The 17,125-nt window shown below is 63.9% G+C and overlaps 1 protein-coding gene across 1 annotated transcript; it reads left to right on the top strand.

The window, feature by feature from the left end:
• The first annotated feature begins 4,459 nt into the window (after positions 1-4,459).
• TGM2 (transglutaminase 2) lies at positions 4,460-15,862 on the top strand. Its single transcript, XM_065691645.1, has 13 exons — positions 4,460-4,821; positions 6,479-6,658; positions 8,671-8,913; positions 10,003-10,121; positions 10,710-10,838; positions 11,300-11,480; positions 12,240-12,375; positions 12,480-12,583; positions 12,684-12,923; positions 13,033-13,305; positions 14,312-14,472; positions 14,673-14,809; positions 15,123-15,862. Exons 1-13 carry the CDS (start codon positions 4,812-4,814, stop codon positions 15,277-15,279), a joined length of 2,070 nt encoding a protein of 689 aa, XP_065547717.1. The 5' UTR covers positions 4,460-4,811; the 3' UTR covers positions 15,280-15,862.
• Positions 15,863-17,125: the final 1,263 nt, after the last annotated feature.

Below are 17,125 nucleotides of genomic sequence, written 5' to 3'. Positions count from 1 at the left end.
CAGCTCCAACCCCTGTCATGGCAGGGACCCCTTCCACTGGAGCAGCTTGCTCCAAGCCCCTGTGTCCAACCTGGCCTTGAGCACTGCCAGGGATGGGGCAGCCACAGCTCCTCTGGGCACCCTGTGCCAGCGCCTCAGCACCCTCACAGGGAAGAGCTTCTGCCTAAGAGCTCATCTCAGTCTCCCCTCAGGCAGGTTAAAGCCATTCCCCTTGGCCTGCCCTTACCTGCTCTTGTCCAAAGCCCCTCTCCAGGCTTCTTGTGAGCCCTCTTCAGGTACTGGAAGACCACTTTCTTCTGCTTCTTCCTCTTCATCCTCCTCCTCACTGCCAAGTTCCCATCAAGCCCTGCCCTGCAGACTGTGGGGGCAGGAGAGACACTGAGTTATCAACCACAGTGACACAGAGGGAAGGGGAAGGAAGAAATGGGCTGGACAAGAGGCACTGGGGCAGCCACGCTCCCAGCCACAGCCGGGGCCCTGCCTTCATCCCAGGTAAGGAGGCAGGCACAGGTGATGGATGGCACAGGTACAACCACAAACAGGACATGAGCTCCCCATCCGGGCCCCCATCAGCTCTGGTGCCAGCGGAGCTGCCACGGGCCCCTTCCTGTGATAGCAGCTCCTGGCACGGGGCTCAGCTGCAAACAGCCACGGGCACCTCAAAGTGCAGGCTGGAGACTTGGCCCCGGCGCAGAGGAAACGCCATCGTGCCTGGATCTGCCCTCCCGGGGGGTGACCGGGACACCGGGTTCCAGCAGGTAAACACAGAGGGAGCCCTTGGGGCAAGAGGAGGCTGAACAACTGCAACGTGAAGCAGCATCCTCGGCTCCAGCAGGGGCCTGGAAGCAGCTGCGGGCACAGGTGTCCCAGAGCAGCTTCCTTATCTCCAGGCTCCTGCTCCAACAGAGCAAACTCAGGTCTCGCCCATCATCAAGCTCCTGGGGAGCTGCGGGGTGGCCATAAAAAATGAAACCCCAAAGAAAGGAGCAATGCTTTGGGAAAACAGGAAGGGTGAAAGGTAACGCCAAAGGGTCGAGCTCCGAGGGCGGATGGTAACTGCAGTGTGCTCCGAGCTGGGCAGGGCCAGCCCGGCTGCTCTCCGAATCCCAGCTCTGCCCCATCCCGAGGGACTGCTGGAAAACACCAGTGTGATGGCGCTGACAGGACAGGCGGGCGGGGATCACCCCCTGCACGGGGAAGTGCATCACTCGCGTGTGAGTCCCATGGGGATCACAGCTTCAGGCACTGACATCCGGACCCGTGCGCTCGCAGAGGAACCCGCACTCGCGATGCACCATGCTGGGAAGGGCAGACCCCTCTGGTTTCCCTCCCACAACACCCACCGGAGCCTGTCAGCAGCCGGGCGGTGGAACTGGCACCACAGGAGCAGGGGAGCTGGGTGGGGTCCAGCAAACTGCTGGGAAATGACACCGGGAGACTGGAATTCAGCTCGCGCCAGGTTCAACCCGCTCAGGCTGCCAAGCACCTTATCCCTGCTCACAGCTCCCCTGGCAGCACCCTCCTGCGCCGCGGGACACTGCCACGGGACTGGCCTCATGCCCACCCTGGGGCCACAGGCACCCATCTCCCCTGGTCGCATCACTACTGATGCCTGCAGGTACCTTTGCCCTGGGGCTGCGGGATGGGGCTGCCTCATGCCTGGACCAGGGCAGTGGGAAAACCCTGCCCCAGCCGAGCTCAGGAAAGGATTTATCATGAGACACGGGAGGGGTTTGTGGTTCTTTCTTTTGAATAAAAGCACAGACTTGGCCCAAGAACAAGGACGGGGTGTAACAAATTCCTCCTCAGCTCCCCTCGGAAGCGCCTTGCCCCAGGGCTGTCCCCACAACCTGGTTATCAGCCTCTGCCCCTCTGGGTGATGCTGGTTCAGCTCCTTGGCTCTGGCCATTTCTCAGGAACAGCCCCTGCCTCGGTGCATGCCGAGTGCCATGAGCCAGCACCAGGCCAACATCTGCCACCACCAGCACATCCCTGCTTGTGAGCAGAGGATGCTCCAACCCTGCCAGGACACCTCCACCAGACTGCAGCACCAGAGCACACCGGGCTACCTGGACCTGCCTGTGGGGCCAGCTGGAAAAGCCATCTGCTTCTCCTTGGAAAAGCCACTCCTCCCATAGGAAAAGCTCCTCGCTCCACGTGCGGTGTCCTCACAGACCCTGTCTGTGGCCACTGCCCTCGGTCGGTCCCTCCAGGTACACGCAGCTGCGGGTTTCCTGCAGGGTTGTGCAGTACTTTCCATGCTCACAGATCAGAGCTGCTCCAAGCTCCGGTGTGTGAGGGGTCACTGCCGCATCCCCCGTGCAGGACCCCTGTGGTCAGCCACGAACGCCCCCACCGGCGCCGTCACCTCGGGCAGAAATCGCTTTCTCACCCTTGAACCTTCCCCCGGGGTCCCAGCCCAGCCCTGCTGGCCCCTTTCCAGACCCATCCCCAGCACGAAGCAGTGCGGGGATGGGATAACGCCGCGGTCCCCACCGAGGGCTGCAGCTGCCGAGGGCTGCGAAGGTGAGGGCAGGCGGGGCCCCCGTCCGTGCTCTGGGAGCGCTCCGGGACGGGAGCAGCGCCGGCAGCGGGCAGCTCGGAAGCCGCTTGACGGGAGGGAGGGTGACAGGGACGAGCCCGTCCCCGCTGAGCCGTGTTTATCTGCCGGCACAAGAGCCTGAGTCAGGACGTGCGGGCGCTGCCGGCTCCCGGCACACACCCAGCAAAGCAAACACGGGCTCTGCCGCTCGGGGCCGCGAGGGCAAAGCCAGCGCTTTGAAACGGCTCCAGGACGGGGTGGGTGCGAGGGGAGGCGCAGTCCTCAGCCCAGCACCTTGAGCAAATGAGGTATTTTGGGCATCCAGCAGCACAAACACCCTCTTAATGCAACCCTGTCCTACTGAGGAGAGTAAAAATAGCACCACCAGCGTGGCTGGCCATCCATGTGCAGCATTTTCCAGGGCCTGGGCAGACAGATGCCTCCGCATAGGTAAAGTGGACACTAAAACGGGAAACAAGGGAGATTTCCCGTCGCTGAGGTGCTGGGACACCCCTGGAGACAGCCGGGCACTTGGCCCCTGCCTGTCCTGACAGGATGCTGGAGCAGGGACAGACACTCTCAGGTGTTCCCACTCTGTGCTTGGCCAGAAAATGGGACAGAAATGAGTCCCTGCAGCCTGAGCAGCACCAGCACCCGACTCGCCTGGCCCCAAACACCCAACACCCCTCACAGCAATGAACCAACTCCTGCTGCTGATCCGAGTGGGAAGAGCCTCCTCGCAATGGCTCTGCAGCAGTTGGTGCCATCATGGGCTGTTGGCTGCGCGTTACCCAGAGCAGATTAAACACGTCCCGTCTGGGACACGAGGCCAGGTGTGCACACCAAGCACATCCAAGGCTCACGCAGGATAAGGGAGGAAGCACGGGCTTGTACAGGCAGGGCCGGACACTGCACCCTCCAGTGTGAGCTCAAACAAACCAGCGCATCACCACAAAGGCTCCTGTACCCGGGAAGCAGCGCTGGGAGCGGGGCCAGCTCGGGGCTGGCAGAACCGGGTGCTGGTGGGGCTGGGGGCTCGCTCGGCCCCAGCAGGGCAGGGGATGGATGCCTGTGCCCCTGGTGCCCGGGGAGCCGGTGCACAGCACGGTGGAGCAGCGCATGGGCAGGCTCTGCAGCACCACCGGCTGCCCCAAGCCTGCCCCCGGCGGGGTTTTGCTGCACTGGCTCCAGCCTCCCCCAGAGGTGGTGCTGCAGGAGCAGCTCCCGGCCACGGCTGCGGCACCGGCATCAGCTCGGCTCCTTCCCAAGAGATGCTGCTCTTCCAGAGCCCCCCTGCCATAACACAGGGCAGCACTGCTGAAAATCAGCCGCGTGCCCCATAGCATGACCCACACCGGGAGTGCCCAGCTCATGGGGCTTCTCCTGGGTGTCTGCTCTCAGCATGCTCAGACCTTGCTGTGACTGCGCCCATGGAGGTGTGGGGTCTCTGCCCCTGCTAGGCAGTCCCAAGCATGTCAGGTCACCCTTGGGGGGGCACAGGGAGGGACAGGCCAAGGCAGGCAGTCCCAAGGGTAGCACTGGTGGTCCCATGGGGCCAGACACCAGCGGCTGATGTGGAAGGTGAGAGCTGCTGAGGGAAACATCAGCCCCTGCTCCCCGCTCACCTCCCCACAGCACCGGGCCCTGGAGCAACTCAAGGTTTGCAGCACATTTTTCCATCAAACAGCAAAGTTTCCAGCACACTTCCCCCCGGCCACTGCGTCTTTTAGGGATGCATTTACGGGAAGGGGGACTGGCCGCTGCAATCCCGAGCAGCTGTATCCGTGCCAGAAACGGCCGGGTATGGAGATAAGGCACGGAGGGACGGAAACTTTATAAGGAGAAAACATTCCCCAAGCTCTGGCACCTCGGTGCGGACGGCGCACCCCTCTCCTCCCTCCGCTCGTTTTCCCCTCCTCTCCACCGGCAGCGGGTCCAGCCCGGCCCGGGGGCGGCTCCGGGGGCCGGCGGCGAGGGGCTGCGCCCCGGGGGGGCCGGAGGGACCGGGCGCTGGGTGGTTCGAATAGGTGGGACCCACGCACGGCGTTTCCTGGAAACTTTGTGTTCCCTTTCTTCCCTCCGCCGTCCCCGGCCGCGGGGGTGGGCGCAGCGGCCGCGTATAAAGGGAGCGAGCGCCGGGCAGGGCGCGGAGGGGCACCGGGAACAAGACTCGCATCAGGACCAGGAGCAGAAGCAGCACCGGGACCATCACTGAGACCGGCACCGGGACCAGCACCGAGACCAGCACCGAGACCAGCACCGGGACACCATGGCCGAAGGTGAGACGGACGCTCCCCCCTCCTCGCAGGTTTCCCGCAGCCGAGCCCGCCGGCACCTTCAGCCCTGAACCGCTGAACTCCCAGCTGGAGCGAAAGGGGACAGGGAACGGGAAAGGCTCAAGCAGACAAGCGCGGGTTTGTGCAGGGTCTGCTCCAGTCCCTCCCTCCCCTGCGCAGCTCCAGAGCGCCGGCGGTGTTTGCACAGTGAAGTTCGGTGCTATTTAAAGCTTTCAGTGCTAATGGAGCCGAGCGGGGCACCCTGCTTTAGGGGGGTTTCTGGAGGCTCAGCCACAAGTAACGCTGCTGTCCCACAGAAATGCCGCCAGGAGGGCGGCTTTCCAGAGCTGCTGCGAGGGGCAGAGGCACTCCCCGGCCCCCCAGAGCCGCCTGCGAAGTGCCAGGAGACAGGGCTGAGTGACACCGATGGGCATGGAGCCCTCGGGCGAGACGGCATCGCCCTGCCCCGGTGCCCGGCCCTGTCTGCCGTGCCCGGGGCCCCTCTGCATCCTGCACACCCGCATCCCGCACGGATCACTTTGGGAAGAGGCACCTGCTCTTTAAAATCTGCCCTTTGCTGAATCCACTCGGGACGATAACCCTGGGACGAGGAGGAGCCCCGGTCCTGCTCTCTGACCACACTCATTGCAGCACACTTGGCTCAGTGTCAGTGAGGTTTATGCTCACACAGTTCATGTGCAGTAGCAGAGTTCTGCTTCTGCCTACCAAGGGAAGGGAGCTCTCTGTGCCATGTCCCTGCTCCAGGGTCCCGATGGACCAGCTGGAGGGACCTTGCCCTTATTTATGGCCAGTCCCACTCTCACAGCAGCTCTCACGGTGCAGTGGGGACTGGGGATGGGCCTGGCTGCCCCCCTGGATGCACACTTGGGGTCCCCATGCATGGAGAGCTGGAGCAGGGCTTTCATTTACCTCTGGAACAGCGACGCCAGGGCCAGCTGTTTCCATCTGGCAGTGGCCCGAGGAGGGCTCAGGCACCACTGCTGCTGGCACCAGGAAGGGCTCAGCCAGGGAGAGCCACGACTCGGGGCTCATCGCCCCATGTGCCCCACGGCCAGCACCGAGCTCCCCTTGTGCCCTGCACTGAACGGTTCTGCTTCTGCTGGCAACGCACCCGTCTGCTGGCAGAGCCTCCCGGGGTCACTGGTCCTGAGTGACAATGAGCACCATCACAGCGCCTGGCGCGGCGGGACGCGGCTGGCAGCCGCTCTGGCGTGCGGGACTGGGGGGCAGAGCAGGGCAGAGCGCTGGGGCCGGCCATCAAACACCCTCCTTGTGACCGAGTTTACAGCCGGGCTCGGCAATGGGTCAGCAGGAGCAGAGCACGCTGCCAGAGAGCTACCAGAAGCATCCCTGGCATTCTCCATCTCGGCAGCTCTCATTTGGACTGGGGGCTTTGCTCCAGTGCAGGATGCCAGGAGCCACAGAGCTGGAACAGCTCGGGCAGCACGCGGAGCCCATCCCCGGGGGTGATACTGTGGAGGGCAGCACCATGGAGCAAGAAATAAGAGCCCCAAGCTCGGCTGGGAGGGCAGCTCCAAACCCCAGCACCAAGGTCAAACCCCGGGGCTGGGGGGCCATAGCAATCCTGCCCGCCAGCACTGGGCACAGGGAGGAGCTGAACCCACTGCTGCCTTTGCAGATCTGGTGCTGGAGACGTGGGACCTGCAGAGCGAGCGCAACGGGCGGGAGCACCGCACGGCAGAGATGTGCGGGCAGCAGCTGGTGGTGCGGCGCGGGCAGCCCTTCACCATCACCCTGCGCTTCTCGGGCAGGCCCTACGAGGATGGGGTGGACAAACTGGCCTTCAACGTGGAGACGGGTGAGTGGCACCGGGCCCCGACCGAGCTGCCCCGGGATCACAGCGCTGAACGGGGGCACCTGCCCCATCTCACAGCCCCTGTCCCCCCATCCCAGCCTAGTGCTGAGCGTGGCTTTTGTACCGAGGCAGAGAGGTGAAGGGAAGCAATGCATAAACCAAAAAGCCTCCTCCTCCCACGGCCGAGCCAGGTGCGGGGCTGCACCAAATCTCTCACCCTGCTGAGAAACACCAGCAAAAGTAAATCTTATCAGGAACAGGATTTTTGCTGAGGGTCTCCTGACGCAGCCGCCCCGGCCCCCATCACTCAGACATCCCCAGAGCCAGTCTGCTCAGGAAACAGGAAACCTGGCGTATGGAAGCATTCCCACTGAGCCCCCAGGCACCTGGCCCCGCTTGCAGCCCCCGAGCGGTGCCAGAGCAGGTATCCAGGAGCAGCATCCAGTGGGTCCCTATGGACCCACTTCAGGGGCTCCTCCTGCTGCAGCCCCAGTGGCAGCAGTGACATCTGGGGACATTGCTCCTGTGGCCAGAGCTGGGCACAATGAGCGGGCAGGGGCTTGGCCTCCGCCAGCGCAGAACAAGGGGAGATGAAACTCTTCCTTAGGCAATGGTTATTTGGGAGCTGCAGCCAGGCCAGAATGCAAAGTGAAACTGCTCCTGGGTTTCCTCGCTCCAGTCCCACCCTGAGGTGACGGACATGAACCTGAACCTAAACCAGCAGCTCCCTGTTGCCCCCAGTGCCAGAGCAGCTGTGCAGGGCTCTGTGCACTGTGACAAGGTCGTGCTGTGCCCCGGGCAGCCCCAAGCTGGTTTTGCAAGTGAGAAGCCCCGTGATGCAACAGGGGCAAAGGTGCTTTGGCTCTCACACAGGCGCGTGGTGCCACACCGGAGGTGATCCCAGCACATCCCACCCAGTGCCAGACCCACAGCCCCATCGGGTCAGGGGCTGCCAGGCCTACTCCCCCAGGACAGTGATGCCACTGAGGCCAAGTGCCACCTCCCACAGCAAAGAGAGGAATGGCTCCGTGCAAGAACAGAGTCCTTATTTCTAAAGCAGTGCTTGAAGAGCCCTGCTCAGGCTCCTGGGGCCCTGCAGGGATGCTGCTGGCTTTGCAGGCAGGGAGGGGGGAGCCAGGAGAAGGAAGAGAAGGAAGAAGAGGAGGAGGAGGAGGAGGAGGCAGGTCTCCATGGCAGCCCATCCCCATGACGGCTCCAGACTGGCCCTTGCAGAAAGGACGGGGTTTGCTCAACTCAGCCTCCCCAGAAGGAGAAACTGTGTCACCCTCATGAGCTCATGAGTATTTTTGGTGCCTCGCTGGCGCCCGGCCCACGCTGCGGCCAGGGCTGGCAGGGGACCAGCCCCGGGCGTGCTCGGGCGAGGGGAGCAGCACCGCGGGCCCGGCCGGCCCTGCCCGCGCACCGGCCCCGCCGGGAGCCGCGCTTGGCCGGGGCCGGTGTCACCCCCGGAGCAGGGCTTGGAGCCGGCGGGGCGCAGGTGGCTTGGACGGGCGCGGGGATCGCGCTGTCCTCGGCTCCAGCGCTGGCCGCTGATGTAATCCCCGTGTCTGCAGCAGCGCCCGAGGCGGTGCGCACCGAGCGGGGCCCCTGCTGAGCGCATCCCGCGGGCGGGCTCGGGGCTCGGAGCCGGGGGGTGCGGCAGCAGCGGGATGCACGGGCCCCGGGACCTGGCAGCTCCCCTCTGAGCAGCAGGGTCTGTGCTCTCTGGCCCTGGAGCTCCCGTGGGGCGAGCCCCTCGCTCTGTCCCTTCCCAAACAGCAGGAGACTCGCAAGGGCTTCCCACGGCCGGGCTGCCCGTGCCCCAGGTCCTGACAAACCGAACAGCAAACGCTCCCGGGTTTCAAGAGCGCACCTCAGGGCAGCCAGCACAGGGTGGAGGGCACGGCAGTACCATGGGGTGCTTGTGGGGTGGGCCCCCTTGTGCAGCATGCCCGGTGCAGGGCTCCCAGGGCCCCTGGAGCACCGGGAGAGCTGACATCGTGCTTTCCTGGCAGGACCCTGCCCCATCGAGACGTCGGGAACCAGGTCCCACTTTGCAATGACCGACTTCCCGGAGGAATCGGGCTGGAGCGCCGTGATGCAGCAGCAGGACGAGGACTCCCTCTCGGTCTCACTCTGCTCCCCCACCGGTGCCCGCGTCGGCCGCTACAGCCTGACACTGGAGGCCTCCACCGGGTACCAGGGCTCCAGCTACCTCCTTGGGGACTTTGTGCTGCTCTTTAACCCCTGGCACCCAGGTGAGGCCCCACCTCCGATGCTGGAGGCTCCCACATGAGCACCCCTGTGCACCTTCCACTGCTGCAGACCAAGAGCCCTGCCCTGAGCTTGGGTCCAAGCAGAAACCCACACTCTGCTTCCACCTCTACATGGCCCCTGCAGCAAGTCGGGGGCCTCGGGCCCCGACCCCCACCCCAGGACACGTGCAGCCCCTTTGCCAGCACCCAAACACCCAACATCCCATCCCGGCAGCCCCAGTGCCCCGCAGGAGCTCACCTCTGCAGTGCTGATGCCAAGCCCTGAGCAGCCTCGGACCGCAGCTCCTGGGTGGGTGGGGGATGAAAAGCCTCTCATTGCCCTAATTGCTCCTAATTGCCCTCACTTGTCCTGGCCCCACCACCCCGGGTTGAGCCCCCGCGGTGTGCTCAGGGACCAGCACTGGGTGTTCCCCTGTGTTAAGGATGCAGTGGAATGGGGGCATCCTGACAGAAGGGCAGCTCAGAGCTGCAGGTTTAACGGCCCTGGGCAAGAACCAGCGGGGTTTCCATCTGTTCACATCCTTCCTGTGCCCCGGGGAGCCGCCCGGTGCTCCCACCTCTCCCGGCCGGTTTCCTGCATCCCAAACGCTCCGAGCTGGCTCCACAGAGATAAGGGCCTTTAGGAAGCTTCGCTCGCCCAGGGCTGGTGCTGGGATGCACGTTCTGGGCTTTGTCCTGAGAGCACTTCCAGTAAATGGGATTTTTCCCAGCAGTAACGGCTGTGCTGCAATCCCAACCAGTGCTCCTGGTTCCCATTGCCAGCTTCTCCCACCAGGGAGGTTTCCCCTCCCGGGAAAAGACCTGACTCCATAAAACAAAAGCGAGGAACGAAAGCGAAGGCATGGGAAGGAAAGCGCAGGCCTGCTGACCACTTCCTGTCAGCTCAAATCAAACTGCACTGAAATTCTCCAGAAGCTTTTTCAGACGGGAGCATTTCCAGCCCCTGCTGCCCCATTTCCCACCAGCTCCATCCCCAGTCACTGCCCAGCACAACCCTGGGGGGGGGACGGACCTGTGCAGGGCCGGGGGGCACGAGGCAGGGCCCTGTGCCCACCTCTCGCTCCCCCACAGAGGACGCGGTTTTCCTGCGGGATGAGGACGAGCGCCGCGAGTACGTCCTGTCCCAGCAGGGGCTCATCTACCAGGGCACCCGCGACTACATCACCTCCACCCCCTGGAACTTCGGCCAGGTGAGCGGGACGGGACCCCCTGGCACCATCCCTGGCACTGCAGGACGTGGGGGCTGGAGCACCCCAAAGGCAGCACCCTGGGAGGATCCAGCCCATCCACGGGACAAACAAACCAAGATCTCGTTTCCAAGAGGGGACGCGCTGGGTTCAGAGCGGGCAGCGCGAGGGAGCGTCCCTGCGGCTCCTATCGGAGCTGTGCCAGGAGCCGGTGCCCGATAACGCGCTCCCGGCGCGGTGCCGGCTGCACCGATAAGGCAGCGCCAACGAGGCAGCGCCTGCGCCCCGACTGCAGCCGCCCGTTGCTGGGCCCCAGTGCAGGGGCCCCGGACACCTCGCACAGCTCCAGCTGTGCTGTTGGGAGCCGGGGGTGCTCACGGGATCCACATCTCGGTTCAGGGAAGGGCCATGAGCCACCACCGTGGGAAGTCATCGGTTTTCCTGGAGGCCCGGCCCGTGCCTGATTCCTGCGCGGCGGCTGCAGGAAGCAGGATCCAGCCCCAGCCCTTGGGCTTCGCCACCCCCATGGAGGCGGGAGAGCCGCCGTCACCATGGGGACCTCACACACCTTTTCTCCCTGCCCTGCACCAGTTCGAGAATGGGATCTTGTCCATCTGCCTCAAGCTGCTCGACACAAACCCCAAATTCCTGAGGGACCAGAACAAGGATTGCTCCCGCCGCAACGACCCCGCGTACATCGGCAGGGTGGTGAGCGCCATGGTGAGTCCCGCCACAGCCCCTCCCCTCGCTCTTACATCCCATAAGCGCGTAAAGCCTTTTGAGAGGAGAGAATCGGCAGAAGTGCGCACACAGCACCCCGGGCAGCCTCTGCTCCGCGCTGGCGGCTGCAGGTGACAGGCACAGCCAGACCGCCGGCAGGAGGACGTGTCTGTAAAGTCCATCCCCACTCAGTGCATCCCAGTTCTGCCCTCTCCATCCACCTTCCTATCGCCTGTGCAGCCCCAGCACACCGGGATGCAGGCGGCTGCAGGTGAATGCATCACTGCACGCTCTTGTACCCTGGCTGCCTGCATCCCAGTGAGCTCTTGAGGGCTGCAGAATGGGGTGACAGCGTGTGCGAGCTGTGGGGAGGCACCAGCCGGCTCCTGCCCCTCCGTGCCCAGCACCCATCCAGCACTTATCCATCACCATCCACCACAGCCTCTCTTGTCCTGCCGCAGGTGAACTGTAATGACGAGGACCGGGGGGTGCTGGCAGGGCGCTGGGACAACCAGTATGAAGATGGGATGAGCCCGATGGCCTGGATCGGGAGCGTGGACATTCTCAAGAGGTGGAACAACTTCGGGTGCCAGCCGGTCAAGTACGGCCAGTGCTGGGTGTTCGCTGCCGTGGCGTGTACCGGTGAGAGCAGATGTCTCACATCCCCCCTTCCCCGCAGGACGGGGTCACCGCGTCCCCCCGGCCCCTGCCCTCCCCTGTGCTGCAGCAGGCGCTGGTTGCCATCAGCCTGCAGCGGTGCTTTGCAGTTCAGCTCTGAGCTGTCAGGAAACGGAGGGAAAACAAGATAAGAAGGGCTCTGGCTCTGCAATGAGCGCTGCCTGCGGAGCGGGAGGGCCGGAGGCTCGGCCGCGGAGGGGAAGTGGCTCTAAGGTCAAGTTGCAACAGTCACGAACCCGCCGAGACGAGGGGGTTTCACGGCCGTGGGGCAGCCGGGCTGGGGCAAAAGGGAAGAGAAACGCCAGGGCTGCTTCTGCCGAGCCGTGCGCGCGCACTCGTGCAGCTCCGCTCCGAGCAGGGGGCTGCGCTCGTGGGGCTGCGCTCGTGTGTGAGCGTTCAGACATCACAGACGCACGAGGTCCTGTCGGGGGGCCAGGATCAGCAGAAAACCGGAGGGGGTTCACCGGGCTCGCAGCCGTCTGCAGCGTCCTTTGGAGTGTTGCACCCACCCCTGCCCCTGGGAGCCCCGCTTGCAGCACGAGGCAGCTGCGAGATGCAGGCCTGGGCGCGCTGCTGCCCGCATGGGGTCCTGCGTGACCTGGCTCATCCCGGGAAGCCCCACGGAGGGGGAAAGGGAAGGGCAGGAGCTGCGCAAAGCTGGGGCTCTGTGGGACGGGATGCACGTAACCCCAGGGCCCCCCTCACCCTGCCCTGCTCCCGCAGTCATGCGGTGCCTGGGGGTCCCCAGTCGGGTGGTGACCAACTACAACTCAGCCCACGACACCAACGGCAACCTGGTCATCGACCGCTACCTCAACGAGACCGGGGAGGAGGACCGGCGCTCCAGGGACATGATCTGGTGGGTCCCCCCCCGCCCACCCCCGGGGCAGCGTTAGCCCCTGCCCTGCAGCCCAGTGAGCGATGGGGGAGGCTGAGACCCCTTTGACCCGGCTTCCCTTGCAGGAACTTCCACTGCTGGGTGGAGTCCTGGATGGCCCGTCCAGACCTGGCACCCGGCTACGATGGGTGGCAGGCACTGGACCCGACACCACAGGAGAAGAGTGAAGGTACGGCGTGCACCGCGCCGGTGCTCCCGCCAGCCCCGCGCTGCGGGGCTCCCCCCACTGCGGCCACATCGGGTGGTGATGGTGGCCCCGGTCCCCGCAGGGGTTTTCTGCTGTGGGCCGGCTCCCGTCCGAGCCATCAAGGAGGGCGACCTGCGCCTGAAGTTCGACGTCCCCTTCATCTTCGCGGAGGTGAACGCGGACGTGGTGTACTGGGTGGTGCAGCGCGATGGGTCGCAGAAGAAGAGCATCCACTCCTCGGTTGTGGGGAAGAACATCAGCACCAAGAGCGTGGGCAGGGACAGCAGGGAGGACATCACCCACACCTACAAGTACCCCGAGGGTACGGGCGGCACTGGGGGATGTTGGGAAAAGGCGCGGGGAAGCGATTCCTTCCTGCAGCTGCACCAGGGCCATTCCCTCCTGGAACCACAGTTTTCCGTGCCCTGCAGGGTCTGAAAAGGAGAGAGAGGTGTTTGCGAAGGCAGAGCACGAGACGAGCTCCCTCAGGGAGGAGGACGAGGGCCTGCACCTCAAGATCAAGCTGTCGGAGGGTGCGAACAACGGCTGCGACTTCGACGTCTTCGCCGTGGTGAGCAACAACACGGACACGGAGCGCGGCTGCCGGCTCCTGCTGTGCGCGCGCACGGCCAGCTCCCGCGGCGCCGTGGGGCCGCAGTGCGGGATGAAGGACCTGCTCAACCTCAGCCTGGAGCCCCGCGCAGGTGAGCGACTGCCCACGGCCAGGGCAGGGCTGCGGCCGGGTCAGCGACGTCCCCGTGCTCTGCTGCCGCCCCGGGGCACGGACACGGGGCTCTCCATGGGCAGGAGGAGCGGGAATGACCCCGCTCAGGCTGGGCCCAGCCGGGGGAGCTGCGGGCGCTGGTGTCAGTGGCCAGGAGGTCGCCGCCGCGCCGGGGCTCTCGGTGGCTCCTCCCTGGGTGGCCCCGGCGCTTCCTTTGCCGCAGTCACAAATCGGCGCGACCGCCTCGTGATTTGGTTTATGTTGGTTTTCCACTGAGCCGTCAGGGCTTGGAAGCGGGATCCACATCTGCTGCCCGCGATCAGCCCCGCTTCAGTGCGGTGCCAAGATCCCCTCAGCCGGGCCTGTGACAAATGCAGTGCTCAGCGCTGCGTGTTCGCTGAGCTGGATTAAGGGAATAACGAATGTCCCTGCTCCACTAAATCCAACATCACTTTCCCTGAAGCTTTAATCCAAGCCCCTGAGGCTTGTCCCCCCCAGCTCCTGCCTTGGAATACAGACCCCAGGGCCCCCAAGCTGCAGCCCTTAGGGAGCCCCTGCGCCCAGCTGGAACAGTGCTGGACTCATCCCTCCCCCTGCAGCCTCAGCTGATGCTGAGCACTTCACATCCTGCCCTGGGAATGCTGGGATTCTCTTCCAGCAGTTGCGGCATCCCTAGGGCCCTACCCCAGGCTCTGCAGCTGCCTCCAGCCGCCTTCCCTCTGCACCCAACAGCTCCGTCCCCAAAAGTGGGGTAACCACTGCTCAGGGCTGAGTGCAGGAGGCTGCCAGGGAATGGGGCTGCAAAGGGCTGGAGAAGCCCCTGGGGTGCCCACCCCATAGTGCCCCTGCCCCACAGTTCTGCAGGGACCCAGCTCCACCACGACCTTGCGAGGCACCTGGAGAAGCTCCTGAGGAGCCCTGAGCACCCCACTGCAGCCGGTGCAGGGCCATGGGTGAGCCCTGACCCCGCTCTGCTTCCCCTCCAGAGAAGAGCGTGCCCCTGCGCATCCTGTACGAGAAGTACGGGGAGAGCCTGACCCAGGACAACCTCATCAAGGTGGTGGCTCTCCTGACCGAGTACCAGACCGGCGACATCATCGTGGCCGTCAGGGATGTCTACATCAAGAATCCAGAGATCAAGATCAGGGTAAGGACACAGGCGGGTTTGGGGGGACATTTCCTATTGATGGGGTTGGTCCCAGTGACCCCAGTCCTGGTGCAGCAGGGCCTGCATCCGCAGGGACCTGCATCCGCAGGGGCCTGGCTCAGCCGCACCAGGCGCAGGGCATGGGGAGCCCCACAGCCCCCAGCCATGGCGGTGCTGGCTCCAACCCCTCCTGCTTGCAGATCTTAGGGGAGCCGATGCAGAACAGGAAGCTGGTGGCCGAGGTCAGCCTGGTGAACCCCCTCGCAGTGCCCCTGCACAACTGCGTGTTCGTGGTGGAGGGCGCCGGCCTCACCAGCGGGCAGCGGATCAAGGAGCTGTAAGAGCTTCTCCTTCCCACTGGGAACGGGGGCGGGTGGATTTCTGCGCCCAGAGCCCTCCAGGGAGGGCAGCCCTGGGGCCTGGCTCTGCTATGGGCACAGCGGGAGCTGCGGCTACGCTGGTCCCTGGGGGATCTGGGGGTCAGAGCAGCTCTGCTGGGGAGCGGCTTGGCCACACCATGGGGGGCTCAGCTTCCCAGCATTGGAGGCACAGGGTGGGTGATGGGGAGCAGGGCGGGTGACGGGGTGCAGGGAGGGTGAGGGGGTGCAGGGAGGGTGAGGGGGCACCCCACTGACCCCTGCCCTCCCCAGCGAGGAGCCCGTGGAGCCGCAGGAGGAGGCCAGGTTCCGGGTGGATTTCGTGCCCCCCCAGGCGGGGCTGCACAAGCTGATGGTGGACTTCGAGAGCGACAAACTGATGGGGGTCAAGGGCTACCGCAACGTTATCATCGCGCCCCAGCCCAAGTGAGCAGCCCCAGGGCACCCGCTGCAGAGACCCTGCACCCCCAGCCCGGGGCTCGCTGGCCCCCAACTCGCTTTAGCTCAAGCCGGTCCCAGCGGTGGAAGGACGGACGATGGCCAAAGCCCAGCCCAAAGCCACGGCTCTGGGTGCTGCAGGAGATGGGGACCGGGGGCACCAGCCTGGGCGCAGCAGAGACCCCCGAGCCAGCCCCTTCCTTCTCCTCCTGCAGCACCAACAGCCCCGGCCGCAGGGCTGATCTCATAAACCGAAGAGCAGAACAACCCTCTCCAGCACTGATGGCACCTCCGGGTGCTCACACGTGCCGTTGCAATCCTCTGAATGCAGTTGGTACAGAAAGATTGTACACTGTGAGCACAAAGCTGTTTATACGCTACGTACATACATAACAGATCTATTTATAGCTCTAGGAATATATACTGCAGATAACCTACTGCATAGGTAAAGCAAGGTATTGGCTTCAATAACCGTTCCTGTCGCTGCAGCCATCGTGCAGTGAGGGATGGGACGTTACCTTGACATGAGTTAACTGTGCAAGCACTGAATAAAACCTCTATTTTTCACTTTTAAAGCCAGACCCGGCTCTTCCTGAGCACCCCCTCGAGGAGAGGCACCAGCAGCTCCTCACCCAGCACCCAGAACCACACAGAACCACGGAGTGGTTTGGGTTGAAGGGACCTTAAAGCTCCTCCAGCTTCAACCCCTGCCACGGGCAGGGACCCCTTCCACTGGAGCAGCTTGCTCCAAGCCCCTGTGTCCAACCTGGCCTTGAGCACTGCCAGGGATGGGGCAGCCACAGCTTCTCTGGGCACCCTGTGCCAGCGCCTCAGCACCCTCACAGGGAACAGCTTCTGCCTAAGAGCTCATCTCAGTCTCCCCTCGGGCAGTCCCAGTGCACAGAGAGCCTCGAGGAGCAGCGGGGCCCGAAGGAGTTAAAAGCACAGCCCCAGCACTGGGCCGTGCTGCACAGCCCCACGGTGCGGAGCATTTGTCACCGAGCTCTGCTGAGCCAGGCTCCACGCTGCTCGATGCCTGGTTAAAAATAACCCTCAGCTCTGCGGCTCAAAGCTGGGCCCTGGTGAAATAAACATTAGCACAGCTATTTCTGAAGGTCGCTCCCATCCATCTGAGCTCGGCACAGCAAGGCTGCCCTGGCGAGGAAGCAGCTCCTGACAGCCGCCAAACGCTGCCGCTGCAGGCTGGTGCTGGGCTCTGGCTCTCTGCGGCTGGTTTCTCCCCCATTATCCAGCACACTTCCATACTGTTTGCAGAGCATAATGAACTACTCAGCGCCCCTCTAACAAGTCCAGGTTAGACGGGTGTCTGTCTCACACACCTCCATCATCCCCTAAGGACTGTGAGAACAGTGTGACCAGGCTTACAGAACAGGCACCTCCACAGGGACATCTTCCCTGCATGCATCCTGCACTGCCCCGTGCTGCCCTGCACCACCTCCCTGAGGCTCTCCGACACTTTTGCCATACCAGAGATAAATTACAAATTGAACATTTACAGCACCCATTGCACGGGAGAATTTCCAATCCAGTATTAGCCCAAGTGCCAAGGTGATGTGAGTGTTTACGTGTCAGGGAGAGGTTCTTAACACCCATCGGCTGGCTGGAGCTGCTGACTTCAGGAAGCCACTGTGAGCTCATTTCAGACTTGAGGACCTTTACCTTACCTTCTGTGATGGATCGAGACTGGAACAAACTCCCACAAATCAGAGCACACACGAGCAGGATGCAGTGGGAGTTTCACATCCCATTGCCTCTGCACAGCTCCGAGAACACGGACGTTTTACACCCACTGAACCAACAGGACACCTGAGGCACCA

The sequence above is a fragment of the Lathamus discolor genome, chromosome 11, assembly GCF_037157495.1.
Source record: "Lathamus discolor isolate bLatDis1 chromosome 11, bLatDis1.hap1, whole genome shotgun sequence".
In the NCBI taxonomy this organism is placed as follows: Eukaryota; Metazoa; Chordata; class Aves; order Psittaciformes; family Psittacidae; genus Lathamus; species Lathamus discolor.
The sequence above is the reverse complement of the archived record's forward strand: the minus strand, read 5'-3'. Positions and strand labels throughout refer to the sequence as shown.

Excerpts from the sequence above, each read along its gene's own strand:
- TGM2 (XM_065691645.1), top strand. Across the intron at positions 12,376-12,479 it reads CGCTCCAGGGACATGATCTG|GAACTTCCACTGCTGGGTGG; the intron begins GTGGGTCCCCCC and ends CTTCCCTTGCAG. Across the intron at positions 14,810-15,122 it reads GGGCAGCGGATCAAGGAGCT|CGAGGAGCCCGTGGAGCCGC; the intron begins GTAAGAGCTTCT and ends TGCCCTCCCCAG.